The sequence below is a fragment of the Carlito syrichta genome, unplaced genomic scaffold (assembly GCF_000164805.1).
Source record: "Carlito syrichta isolate Samal-C Ts95f unplaced genomic scaffold, Tarsius_syrichta-2.0.1 Scaffold126411, whole genome shotgun sequence".
Taxonomy (NCBI): domain Eukaryota; kingdom Metazoa; phylum Chordata; class Mammalia; order Primates; family Tarsiidae; genus Carlito; species Carlito syrichta.
Genome location: NW_007070507.1, coordinates 278,837 through 293,499, shown reverse-complemented (window position 1 = coordinate 293,499; position 14,663 = coordinate 278,837). Strand labels below are relative to the sequence as shown.

The window sequence follows — 14,663 nt, the reverse complement described above, 5'->3', positions numbered from 1 at the left end:
CCTTGGACAGGCACACATGCACCGTGAACACAGCTGGCCTGCAGCAGGGTCCAGGCTGAGGCCACGGCATGGACTTGGTCTCCTGGGCTCTGTCCCACTCTGTCACCCTGCAGGCTTCCACAGCCACCAGCCATGCTGCCAGCAGACACATGCCTGCTGCTCTGCAGAATAACCAGTTTTATGAAGAAATAAAAGCCATCACACTTTTTTCCCAAAAAGCGTGCAATTTACAGAGAAGAACTCAGCATGCTGCACCAACACGCAGCATGCTGCGTGCAACGCTTGCCCTTCGTGGAACCTCGCCCCCTCGGCGCCAGAGTCTCAGGCTGGCTATCTCCACTCTCTTTCCCACGAGCTTATCTCTCTCTCACAGGCAAACTATGAAAATGACAATTCGAGATAACATATAATGGAGCCAATCTTTCTTCTGAAGATAAGATTTTAAGACCTGGAGTCACTGCACATTTGTGGGCTGGTGAATTAAGCACAAAAACAAGCATGCGGTCTCAGAGTTGGATGCCGCGTGCACCCTTCGTGGGAGCATTTGAATAATGTCTGCTTCTCACATGTGGCTCGTTTATTTCTCTGGAACCTAATTGAGTTTTGCTGTTTCCATATTGTCTATTTTCCAGACTGCCTCGGATTTTACATTTGTAAACACGCAGGCAGAACCCCCGAGCAGGCTTAATGAGCTGTGCCCGCGCCTCTCCTGTCGCTGCGGCTCTGCCAGCCTCCGTGCTGTCAGCACAGGGTGGATGCGGCCCATGGGGCTCCGGGGCTCAGAACCAGGTTGGGTTTTGAGGAGTGGAAAATTCCTTAATAAAATGACAGCGAAGCCTAAGTCCTATCCAGACATACAGCTCCAGAAACCTCAAACGGCTTCATTTCTGTTCTGCCCAGAAAAATCCCAACCCTCCCAGAGAACCCTCCAGGGAGACCTAGTGGATCTGTCACTATCCGTGCAGGGTCCCACACTGGCCCTCACCCAGAGGTGGGCGTGGGCAGGCCCTGGCCTCATGTCCCCCAATGCCCTGCCTGCCAGCCCATTCAGCAGCCCCTTCCCCATCAGAGCCTGCAGTCTAAGCTTCTAAAACATCCCAAGCCACACGGCCTGCCCACCATGGGCCCCTTTTCCATGGAGGAAAAGTCAGGCTTTGCCCGATCTCTCTGATGAGCTGCCCTCAGGACATCATTCGACATAAGGTCCAGATGCCAGACCAGAAAGAACTGAGTTTCTTCATCCTCCTATTCCGGAGCTGTGGAAATGCCAGAAGCAGCTCTTGTCTTTCCTCCATGACGCAGATGACACTCTCTATGGGAACCTAGTCACTATATCTGATGACTGTCACAGAAATGCCCCATGGACAGCACCAAAGTACAGAAGGTCAGAAGCCTGAGGTGGCTGATGATCTCAAATCATACTCAGAAGTCAGGAATACCAAGCAATCGGTGCTGGGACAGACACGGTGGCCAAGAACAGACACCCAGTGGTCAAGCTAGCAAGACACTTGCCGACTTCCTACTGAGCGAGGAATGCCACAACATGGCCACTGCTGAGGGAGCTAACGCCTAGAGGGGAGATGGTGCTTGCTGGAGAAGTGCCGAGGTCAGGAGAACTGGCAGGACGCTTACCCACATTGGCCAAGGTCAGGTACAGCCGGCCCCTCACCACCGAGTGGACGCCGATGGGCTTGATGCTGCCACTCCCAGTCACGTCTCCACTCAGCACCATGGTGTCCTGCTCATATTCAGTGGCCACGACCTCGAGTTCATGTGAGACCTGCACGGCCGGCCGCCCTTGGCGGAGAAGATGCTGTAGAGGAGAACAGCATGCTCAGAAGCCACGTCCGGGGAGCCCTGCAGGAGTCAGCCAGGCCACAGCCCACCAAGAAAGGCCACTAGGGGGGAGGGAATGTGTGCAGAAGGACAGAATCCAGAGAGCACCCTGGCCCTGCTCCACACGGGAGGGCAGGCGAGTCAGCATCCTGCTTCCTAAAAGCAGTCTTTCTCATAAACTCTTAAATAAAGCACAACCCAATTTACCCCTGAATAAACACTGCTGGGACCGGGGACACAAGTGGGTCTGGCAGCTGCTCTAGAGGGACCTCCCCTCACCAGAAGCGAGATGGGGAAGGAAGCAACTGAGTGACGCAGGGGATGCCCGGCCATGCCTGTCTCGGGGACACAGAGTGTTCCAGGGTGGAAGACTGAAATGGCTTCCAAAAGAAAGATAAGTCCACAAGCAGGGAAAGCTGGAGGTGTCCTGGCCAAGGGTCACAAGCCCTCAGTCAGAAAGAATGGCTGGAGGATGAGCCTGCAGGGCCTGGAGGGGCCAGGGGGTGCACAGGTCCAACTGGAGTGCTGGGCAGAGGCCAGACTGTGAGGCTATCCATGCCAAGCCAAGCTGCTCAGAGCAGGGTAAGAGCAGGCAATCCCCAGAGCTGGGCAGTCTCAGCAGGGCTTTCTTGACCACCGTCTTTTCTGCTGATGCCATGTAATCCCTCAATCCTCTGAGCAAACCCAAATGCCTGCCAAGCACGCCTGGGGGAGGAGGAAGGAATCACGGGCTGCCCCCTAGGCCAGCTGGCACCTCCTCTGCTGTGTGGCCCTGGGAACAGCACTGCCCTCTGTGAAACAGTACCTTCTCACACACTGGGATCAGACCAAGGTCCTCACTTTTACAATTCTTTTATTTCTACAGCCACAAAAGTGCTTGTCTCTGGGAGTGGAGACGCCCAGACCAGACCCCTCCCTAGCAGGCTGGGGTCCCTGGTCGCCCCAGGCCCTGCTAGCTCAGCGACAGCCATCCACACTACCCACGATTTGCCTACACACCCATGGCTCAGGAGCCCCAAGCCACGTGAAGATGCCTGTGGAAAACAGCAACACAAGAAGCCAGCTCAGCCTCCCCAGGAAGACCAGGAATGCAAATAAAAACAAGGCCTCACCTCTCACCTTTTTTGAAGGCTAACACCCCAAAAGGCACATGCGAGGGAACTCAGCGCCTCGTGTCCTCAGAAGTGCAGTCCTCCTTCAGCCCGTCCCGCCCCTCCGTACCTGCCACCTTCCCACCTGAGCCACCCGAGTTCCACCCCTGGGAGCAGGTCACACAGGGAACCAGATGGTGATGGGCACAAGCCACAGGGTTGGACTCAGCTAAAAGCTGCTCTGGTGATCAGTGCCGTGACCAGGCCCTCGTGTTCCCCACTAGAAACGAAGGTCATGTCACGTGCAGCACATCAACAGGACACTGCTGGAAGCGACTGTCCTCACTGGGGCAGCAACATGCCATTGTCATCATCCTCAGGAAGCCAGTGACAAGATGGGCACAAACTCTAACTTCAAGGTGTCCATCGCAACAAGAAGAAGGGGCAAAGGCAACCGCGGGTCCTGCAGCTAAAATGCAGGCCCCGCCTGCAGGAGACAGAGTCATCAGAGGACAAACTGAGCATCCCAACTCTCTGGGGACCTGGAGTCCCAGGAATAATCTTTTCTTATCAAGTTTCCATCTTTTCTACCTAAGTTTTAAAGTTTAAAGGGTTTATTTTAGCAAAGTAAAATTTAATTTTAATCTATCCAAGCCTGCCAACAAACACAACAGTGTTCATTGAAGGGGTTCTTCACGACAGAAGAGATCAAACTGCTTCTGTCTCCACAAGAAGTCGGCCCAGGGCTCAGCCAGGCATGAAGGGGCAGCCACTGTGGTCCCAAATGCGCCCCAGCGGGGGCTTTGCTCTGCTTCCCATGCTGCCCATCCCCTGCATTCGTTCTTCCCTGCTGGGGCTCAGGACTGTGCTGGACATGCAGCAGTGACAACACCCAGTCCCCGCCCTCAGGGACACTGAGGCCAGGGTGGGACAAGCAACGGCCACAGTGACCCCGCAGGGCCCATGCCATGACCCCGTAGGAACAGAAGAAATGAGACAAGCAGGCTGTATCCATGGGGTCTTCACCCCCTGCAAACCCCCACCCCGAGTGCTCTATGCAAACTGTCCCCCCGCCTCTCCAACCCCAGGGACATCACCCTCCTCTCGGATGAGGACACTGGGGCAGGGGGACTCTGAGTCACGGGGTGGGTGATGGAGCCAGAATCAGTCAGGAAGAGGGAGGGGAGGAGCAGCAGCACCCCAGGAAGAGGGGCCTGGAGCCACCCCCGCCCCCCGCACATGTGGGAGGAGGGGCACATGGCAGGGAGGGAGCAGATTCTCAGGGATCAGCTGCCGCTAGAGGAGACAAGGCCGAGACAGGGAAACTGAGGAGGTGGCAGTGACTGGAACCAGAGAAAAGGGGCCATGTGGGACTCAGAAAAAGGGGCAAATTCCAGAGCCTCAGAGCTGCAACTGTGATGCTACAACCCTCCCCACCCCAACCCACCCACAGCAGGGAGGAGAATTCTCAGGACACCACCTCAGAGAGGGAAGTGGTCCCAGCCCTTGGCCTGGGAGTTGTCATGGCAACTCTAGTTGACCCTCAGGGTTCCCATCACAGAACGGAGAGGGCTGGGAGAAACCCCAGGGAAGAAGTGAGCGAATAGATGGACTTAGGTTTCAGTCAAGGAGAAAACTGGAAACGCCCAATAAGAAAGAGGGAATCTATTTTTAATTAGAATTAGAAAAGCACAATTCATGCAATGCACTGAGAGCTGGTGACATTCACGCACTCGTCCATTCCATCTCGAACGGACCCCTGAGGAGCCAGGCCCAGGTACCTGACACCTGCCCTCAGGGAACTCACATCATCATGTTCAAAGGTGCAAAAGGTGACAATGCCTGGTGGGTGGGTTTCCAGGAGACTGATCCCTGAGTTTGATTCTAAGAGTTCACTAAGCGGACAGAATCCAGCCTTGGGGAAAGTCTTTTCCCTTCAGAACACAGAGAGTGCAGCACTGCCTTTAACTAGTGAACCAGCAAGCAAGCCACAGCCCCACACGGGACGGTGACCACCACGACTGAGCAGACAGACTCTTGCGTGGTCACACGGTGCCCTGGCCGTGCCCGTCCTTCAGGAAAGTCGCTACCTTCAGCTGGACGGCGGCAGACCCGACGAGCAGCAGGGAGTCTCCATCCCAGACGTCTATCTGCAGGGTGTGCATGGTCAGGTAGCGGAAGAACCAGCGCCGCTCGCCGGGCTTCAGGAACACGGGGTCTACCGTGTACTTCAGCTGAAAGCCAGGAGACCCTGCATGAGAGGCCCCACAGAGGCCAGAGGGGGTGGAGACATTCATCACTGTCACACTTGGAGGAGCGTCCTGCTCTGGTCATGATTACTAACTTCTGCTTCCATCATAGCTACAGCTAATAAACACATTAATCAAAAACATCATAAAATATCCAAATTAACAAAATGAAGAGTCATGGTCAGAAGACTATATTTCTTTCCCACATACACCATCAACGCCCAAAATAAGATTTATGGTTTCCCCAAGTCCTTGTACAACAGCGATGATGAATGGGAGCAAACGCCCTCCCTGGGGCTCCCTGGGGAGTTTATCAGTCTGGGCACACAGAATTTAAGGGAAAATGTAGTCTACATGCACTGTCAACACTGTGCTCCTCACACACAGGCAGGCCCACACAAGATCGGGCTTCAGACACGAGATCGGGCTTCAGACACACCATGCAGGAAGCCAGGAAGCCAGGACGCCCTCCCTCCCTAACACAGGACAGCATTAGCCTCAGGGTCCCGGATACTCTCCTGGGGTCTGCTCCTGGTCATCAGGCTGCCTGTGAGCAGGGAACTGGACTGCAGCACCTGCTTCACCTTCCTGAGGTGGCATTATCAGTCATTCTAAATTGACAAAAATGCCACTGAAATCATCATTAGTCAGAACACAGGAACAGCGGAGCAGGGAAGCACATTCAAAACAACATTATTTCCCTTCCCATCGATAACGGTAACAGTATTTATGAAGCCTGCAGAGAGCAGGGGCCTACGCTCCGGGAACAATGTGTCCTAAGCCCCGCCAGTGCCAAGCCCATGCCAGGCTGAGAGCCACATTGTGTGGCCATAGGTCCTCCTCACCAGCACCAGCCACCTCAGCCAGGGAGTGTGTGCCATATGGCGGGACAGGGGAACCAAGGGGATGTGGGGAGTGAGGGGTCCTAAGGTGGGCCCAGGGGAGACAGGGTGAGGACCAGCTGCCTGGCCCCAGCGTCGGCCACTGTGGGAACTTGAAGGGGCATCTCAAAGAAGGAAGGCACATAAGGAATCAGGACAGAGACCAGGAAGGAGCTGGCAACAGCATCGCACAATGAAAGGCATGTCCCCAGAATGGCATCACAGAGGTGACGAGACCAAGCACCCCTTCCCCTGCCCTGGTGCCACTGGCCAGCTCTGAGGGCTCTGGCATCTTATGAGAGCTCAGGACACATCCATGTCTCAATGGGATCCCATGACGCTTCTCAGAGGAGCCATGAGCCCTGGAACAAAGACCCATGAGCACCACCGTCCAGGCCCAAACATGACTTGAGCCAACCTGGGCTGTGGAGAAAGGAGTGGCTTGGGCCAATCCCACCACACCAGTCAGACCTCTGTGGGCCAACTTCCCAGATGACACCTGGGTGCTCTCGGCATCCCGCCTCAGCCTCTCCTACACCTTCCTAGAGTTTCAGGTGTGCCCCAAACACAGCACATCCCAATGGGGCTATCTTCTCTTTCAGCCAGCTCCTCCAATATCCTCCCCCTCTGGGGGGCTCCCCACTCCATCACCACTACATCCCAGCAGGTGCCAGGTTCTTCTAATACTACTGCTAATCACCCACTCAGCATCCCTGACCACACCCTCACGTGGTAACATGTGAGGATAAGATGGGCGGGGTCTCTGCCCTCACAAAGCTCAGAGTCTAGAAGAGAGACAGCCACTGAGCCCAGAGCTGATGGTGTGCCAAGTGCTCCTGCAGGGGCATGCCAGGCAAGGGGGCCGTCCTGGTCTGGGCAGTCACAGGCCCCTCAGTCCAGGTCTCCCAACTCTTCCTACTGCAGGCTCACACCTCTCCCCCGAGTCCAGCTGAGACAAATGGCTCCTCAGTGGCCACCCTGAGGTTCGAGCTCCTCACAGTCCTCTAGTGCTGCCAGACCACCTGCCCAAAGACCCCTGTGTCATCTCCACCCACTCAGAAGCGTGCAATGGCAGTAGCCTGCGATGACAGTAACCCTGACTGAACTAAGAGCAGACGCCCAGTGGGTAGTGGCACTGTCCTTCCCAGCCCACCTCCCTCACCTGCTTCACAAGCAGCATGTCCCAGACATTTGGAAGCCTAGTTGCCTTCTATGCCCAGCCCCACTCCCGGGTCCAAGTCTGGAGGATGCTCCTTCCCTGGCTGTCCGGCCCTCTCCTGTCCATCCCTCTTCTCAATCTCCACCTCTCCTCATGACTCACAAACACCTGTTCTGTGCAAGTACTCACCATCCACTAGATGGCAGACACTTCACAATACTAACAGCCATAAATCATAATGAATGTATAGCAGCCGTGAATATCTATGCACCAAATAACAAAGCGGAAGTCTAGAGATGCAAGAAGAAATGGACAAAAACACAATAATGTAGAAACTAATCACTTTCTATTCAAAGACAGATCCAGTAAACAATAAATGAGTAAGGAGATAGAAGACTAGAACAGCTCATCCATAAGGTCGAAAGTATGCCAATACATATCTTAACACTGAGTACCCCAATAACAGAGAATACATCTTTTCAAGTGTAACTGGAACAATAATAAAAAACTGACTGTTGGCTGGGCGTAGCAGCTCACACCTGTAATCCCAGCACTTTGGGGCAGAGGCAAGAGGATCGAGACCAGCCTGGGCAACTTGGCAAGACTTCGTCTCTACAAATAAAAACAAAAAACAAAAAAATACTGACTGTATATTAGGCCACAAAAAATCCTAAATACACTCCATAAAATAGAAATAATACAAATGATATTTGTATTATCTGAACACAATGTAATAAGCTAGAAATTAACAACAAAATGTTTAAAAAAACAAATTCACAACTTACTCATAAGTCACTTTCTGTCAGGAGAAACAATCAAAAAAGAATTTCTAGAAACAATAGTAATAATGAAAACATTACTTATCAGTATCAACAAAACATAAAGTAGTAATCAAAGGAAAATTCATAGCCTTGAATACTGTACATCCATAAAAACAAATCAGATAAATGAATTAGGCAACTCAAAAAATTAGGAAAATAATAACAAAGAATACAGAAAAAGGAAGGAGAAAGAAGAAAACAGCAAATATAAATAAAAAATTTAATAAATTAGAAAACAAGAAAATGGCAGAATCTACATAAGGTAAACTTTAAAACTCTTCAGAAAGGCACAAAAGCAGAAATAAACAAATGGTTTAAAGGTCCTTGTCCCTGGATAGGACCTCTCCTATCATCTGGGTGTGAATTCTCCTGTGGCAATCCATAAATTTAACAGAATCCTAACAAAGATACCAATATGCTTCTATGGAAAACTAAATAAGCAAGAAAATCCAGGGAAATGCTGCAAGGAAAAACAACAAGAGAGAGGTGGACCTGCCTTACTGAAAATAAAAAAGAACTAAACTACCTCTGATGAAACGGTGTGGTTGCTCAAGGTGATAAATTAACAGTCCAGAGGGTAGCAAACACAGCCTGAGGGCCAAGTCCAGCTGCGAACTAAGAAATGTTTTGAACATTTTTTAAGGGTTGTAAACAAAAAGAAGAAAATGTGACAGAGCCCACAAGTGGCCCAGAAAGCCTATAATGTTTATCATATGGCTCTTGACAAAAAACAGCTTGTCAACCTCTGGTTCAACAGAACAAAATTAAAAATCCAGAAATAAACCCAAGTATGTAAAAAAGGTTGGTATATAATAAGAATGGCTCTCAACTCACATGGGAAAGGATGGACTTTTTATTAAAGGGCACTGAGTCAACTGGATAAATATCTGAAACAAGATAATCTTGGATCCATACCCCCACCATACAGCAGGATAAACTGCAGGGATCAGAAATCTCAATGTAAAAAAGGAAGCTTCCAAGACCTGGAGAAGAACAAACACCCACATCTCTCTACAGAGCAGAAGAGGAAGCCTATCTACCACAACTCAAGAATCTAGAAGTAGTAAGAGAAAAGACTGAGATATTAGACTACACAAAAACAAAACCTTTTCATAGTAAAACCCACAATAAGCAAAGTAAAAAGACAAATGACAACATAAGAAAACACATTTCCAAATTATAGCCCAAAGATTAATCTCCCTAATAAAGAGCTCCCCCAAACACATGACAAAAATAAATTATTTTAAAACTTGAAAGAAAAATGGAAGAAAAAAAAAAGGACAGAAGTATGCAGATAAAGAAAGACAAATATAAAAGATGCTCAGCTTCACTCATTGTAGGAGAAATGCAAATTACAATCACACTAAAATCAATCTCACACCTATGAGACTGTAAACATTTCAGTGTCTACAATTCATTTTGAGGGTCAGGCATGAGGCCCCAGGCATCACCAGTGGAGCACAGAAGCACACACAGATACATGGTGTGGGCGGTGTGAGGTGGTGTCTATCAACACCACAGAAACTCCTACTTCTGGAATCCCACTTCTAGAACCAGAAACACAAGGTTATCATTGTTGCGTTATCTGAGATAGCAAAATACTAGAAATGACCCAACAACCATGAGCAAAAGACTATCTAAATAAATTCCAGAGCATCCGCCCAGGGGAGCACTGTGCAGTAGAGAAGAATGTGATGATTTCCACATGGAGGGAAATTCCTGGCATTAAGTTAACTGCACAAAGCAAGGCAGAAGAGTACATTTGATATGCTACCTATTGCCTGAGAAATAAAAGAAAATAAAATATAGATATTTGCTTATTTTTGAAAAAGACAAATAATCGAAAACACTAGGAGAATAAGCCTGGTAACCACCAGAGGCTGAGTGGGAGAGGTGGGCCCGAGGGGATGAGGCTGGCATGAGACTGGCAGGAGTCCAGCAGGCACACTGTGCTATGGTGTTACACTTGGAGTCATGTAAATATTCCAAAAAAAAAATCAAAAAGGAAGGAAAGCACACATAAAATTGAAACAAATTAAAACAAATGAGCCGTACTGAAACTGGCAATACAGCTCCACAGAGAGAAAGGAATCATTCTGGGAGCTTTGGTCACACTAAATCAACTACACCCTCAGCAGGACAGAACCTGAGACAAAAAAGAATGTCAAGAATCTGCACCTCACCGGTATGTGGACTGTCAATATCAACAACAGCAGTGTAATTATGAAAACGTGTTATAGGAGTTGTAAGGTAAAATAAGTATAAGAAACCATATTTCCAGTATAAGTCAGAAGAAAACAAAATAAGGAAATATAAAGAAAAAACTCAATCTGCGTTAGAAGTATCAGTGTGAACTCATGTTTCCATACATATTCCCAGCCCTTCCCAGGGAAAGGCTTCAAAGTAAGAAGATGCAGAGTCAGAAGCACTCCAGACTCTGAGTTCCAAAAAGCCTACCCCACTCAGGGGGACCAGACCCTGGTCTCAGGCATAGAGAGCATAAGGTAAGCCAGGGACATGTGCTGTCCCAGAACTGTCCCAAAGGCCAATCAGAGCAGGTAACATAAACTCACCACAAATCCACCTGAAGATTTCCCTCTGGGCAAACAAGGAGAAATTTGCACGTCGAAAATAAGAATGAAAGCAATACAATGCATCAAAAAAAATCCAAGAGAATCACAGTGAGAGCCACAAGACAGAACAAAAACCCAGACATCTTGAACCTCAATTACCACTACTGGACTACTCCAATTCCATACCCTGAAAATCAGCAGTTAAAGAAAATTCATTTAACATATGTCCTTTTGTTGGAGAATGTATATGTACTTCATCCTTTGTTGATAAGGGAAAGTTATTTTTTAATAGAATGTCAGCTAATAAAGCAGCCCAAATGACAGAATTTTTAAAACTACCATCAGAAAATGCCCATTAATTAACTGACCCACATACAGCTCAGTCAGGGGTGTTAGGAAGGAGGTGGAAGGCCCTGGGAATGATGTTTACATGGAGGCAAAGAACAGCCCTAAGAATTCTTCACTCTGTGCAAAGGGAACAACGCTTCCACTGAAGAAATCTGGGCGTGGGAACCAAGAAGACTAATTAGCCAATGAGATGGCATGACACTACACATCCCAAGGGGATGGCACATGAAGCACGCCCCACAATGAAGTGTTCCTGCCAAATCCAGAATCCAACAGGGCCTCCAGCCCTTCCGCCCAGTGCACAAGAACTACTGGAGGTGAAGCCACAAGCCCAACAACAGCACAAGGGAACAACCAGATGAACACCGAGCTTGAGACCTTCTATAAGACAACTCACCCGCTCCCTTCAAAAATCAAGGTCGTTGGAAAAGAATCCAGGGGACTGTATGTCTCTAGAGTAAATAATTACAAATACAGCACATGAACCTGGATTAGATTTCGGTTCAACATAATACATATGGGGATAGATACATGGCAAATCTTACTATAAAGTTCTTATTAATTATCTTAATTTTTTTAAGAGATGCATGTTATGTATTTAGAGGCAAAGTGTTACCATGTCTGCAACTTTCTTTCAAATGATTCAGAAGGAAAAAAGATAAACAAGTAGTTAAAGCAAGTACTTCACAGCGTACAAGCATGATTTCCGTAGGTGGGGACATATGAGATGAAGGCTCTTGGAGGAAGCACAGGAAAGATGAGATCACCAAGGAAGAGTTAGGCAAGGCCTAGCACAGGACTGGAGGCTGAGCTGACAGAGGCTGCCTCTGGGACGGGAGAGCCCACTCAGGGGAAACAGATGCATGACGTGTAGAACAGCATCCTGTAGAAAGAAGCTCGTGGCTGGCCAAGAATGCAGCGACTTCTGTTCTCACATGAGGAAGACCCCACAAAACAAAAACACCAAGAGGAACATGCCGTGAAAAAAAAAAGCCAGGCCACAAGCAAAGGAATGGGGCACCATGCACGTGGTAGAGGATGGGAACCACACAAGCAAATTAAACCACCGAAAACTCGGCAGAACCTTCCCAAAAGGGGTAGAACAGGTGCGGAAACGCGAGAAGCACCTCCCTCTCCTGAAGAGGAGGAGTTGACAGGAAGAAACACTACTCTCAACACTGAATGACTGAGAAAAGCCACTGTCCCAAGGAGCCCAGGAGCATAGACTCCAAAAGCTTCAGAGCAGGAGGCTGCAGTTTCACCCCCTGGACTGAAGAGGTGAGTGTTGGCACACACCTGCGAAGTGCACTTCCAGGAAGATAACTTCTTGGATGCTACTCTCTGTGAGTGGGTCCCTGCCAGGAAGACACAACAACAGCATGGCAAAGCTTCTCCTGTCCACCCTGACCCACTCAGACACCCCTGCGACTCTGGCAATATCAAATGTTGGATTCTGGGAGCACAATTTATTTAGAACAACTCTTCAAGGCCTTGGAATTAGCTTGTTTCCTAAGTTTGGTGGGTATGAGGCCAGTGCTTTTAAAATCTCGCATGTCCTATTAACTCTCTGGATTCTTTAAATGAAGGTCATGAATTCTGATCCCACCTCGCACGACATGCAAAAAATCAATTCTAGAGGGATTCTAGGTCTGAATATAAAAGGAAAGTAAATAAATAAAGCTTCTAGAAGACAGCACAGCAATGTATTACAAAGATTTTGTGGAGACAAACTACTCTTTATATCCAGCTTAGGAAATCTGTCCATTAAGGAAAAGACTGATAAAGAAACAACTTTAATGAAAAACGACCGTCAACTAAAAGACACCATGAACAAAGTTGAAAGGCAGGCTGCAGAATGGGGGAAGATATTCGCAATTCACAATATCTGAAGTACCTGTGATCAGGATACATAAAGGATGCCTACAAATTAAAACACACACACACAGAGAACACAAAAGAAAATGGACACAAAGAACACAAAGACCTGAACAGGCACCTCATACAAGAGGACATCCTTAAGGCATGGGGAAGAGGTTCAGTGTCACTAGTCAGGGCAACACAAGCTACAGTGAGACACCTCTGCTCCAAGACGGTCAAAAGAAATGAAGGAACCCAGCAACCACCATGCATCTGGCAAGGACACAGAGCAGCCCGGGCACTCAATCTCCTGCTGATGGGTGTGTACGCTGGCACAGGCCTGGGAAACCTGCTTGGCAAATTGACTGAAGCTCGCCTGTGCTGCCCCAACCCAGCAATCCATTCCCGGCACATCCCCAGCAAAAAAGTCCATGTGCCCCAGAAGGATGCTGGGGTAGCACTGTTCAAAAGAGCCAAATGCCAGAACCAACGCAGACATCTGCTTGAATGGATAGACTCGTGGAATCTTCAGATTCTGGGCTTCTCCACAGCCAAGAAAAAGGAGAAATTACTACTGCAGACAGCACGGATGCCCTCACAGGCATGAAGCTGAGCAAGAAAGTCAGGTCCAAGAGAGGACACAAAAGATGATCCCACCTAAATTCCAAAACATGAGCAAAACTGGGAAAACAGTGACAGACTTCAGAGAAGCAGTGGCTCCCTTGTGGGAGGTTAACGACTGTGGAGAGGGCATGGGCTGAGGAGGCCTGTGCACCCTCTCCAGAGCCCATCTGGACTGGGCGGTAGTTACAAAGACAAGTTCACTCTATAAAAAGGATACTTTTTCTAAAAGTTAGCTCAAAATGGATCGCAGACTAAACATAAAGCACAAAACTATAAAACTCCTAGAAGAGCACACAGAATAAAATCTAGGTGGCATCAGGTTCGGCGATGACTTTTTAGACACAAGACCAAGGCGCAATCCATGAGAAAAATAACTGATAAGCTGAACTTCATTAAAAATACAAAATTCTGCTCTGCCCAACATATTGGTAAGAGAATTTAAAAAAGAAAAAGCTAAGACTGGGGGAAAATATCTGATAAGGGACTTGCATTCAAAACACACAAAGACACCTGTTCAGGTATCTAAAGAGACATCACAGCCGGGCTCAGTGGCTCAACCTGTAACCCCACGCCTTTGGGAGGCTGAGGTGAGTGGATTGCCTGAGCCCGTGGGTTCGAGACCCGCCTGGGCAACTTGGTGAGACCTCATCTCTACAATAAATCAGAAAAAAATTAGCCGGGCATGGTAGCGTGTGCCTGTAATTCTGGCTACTTGGAAGGCTGAGGCGGAAGGATCCCCAGAGCCCCAGCACGTCGAGGCTGCAGTGGCCAGGAGCGGCCACTGCACTCCAGCCTGGGTGATAGAGTGATACTCCAACTCAAAAAAAAAAAAAGAGACATCGCATGAAGATACATAGATGGCACAGAAGCACATGTGAAGATGCTTGGTGGCACATGCCATCAGAGAACTGCAAGTAAACAGAACAATGAGATGCTACCAAACGCTTGCCAGAATGGCTGAAATCCAGAACACCAAATGCTGGCAAGGATGTGAGGCATAGGGACTCATTCATCGTTGGTGGGAATGCAAAACGGTGCAGCCACTTTGAAAGACTGTTTGGTGGTTCCCTACAAAAATAAACACTCTCTTATCAAACGAGCCTGCAATCATACTCCTTGGTATTTGCCCAGATGAGTTAAAAATGTATGTCCACACAAAATACTGCACACAAATGTTCATAACAGCTTTATTCAAAATTGCCAAAACTGGAAGGAAAAAAAAAA

At 48.6% G+C, this 14,663-nt stretch overlaps 1 protein-coding gene across 1 annotated transcript in view; it reads right to left on the bottom strand.

Moving 5' to 3' along the window:
- The window catches only part of NPHP4 (nephrocystin 4), a 125,034-nt gene that overhangs the window by 18,032 nt on the left and 92,339 nt on the right, over positions 1-14,663 (bottom strand). Inside the window, exons 17-18 of the mRNA XM_008048580.1 lie at positions 5,018-5,178; positions 1,633-1,813 (exon numbers count right to left, since the gene is read on the bottom strand). Coding sequence (XP_008046771.1) covers positions 1,633-1,813; positions 5,018-5,178 — 342 coding nt within the window. The remainder of the gene's footprint in view (positions 1-1,632; positions 1,814-5,017; positions 5,179-14,663) is intronic.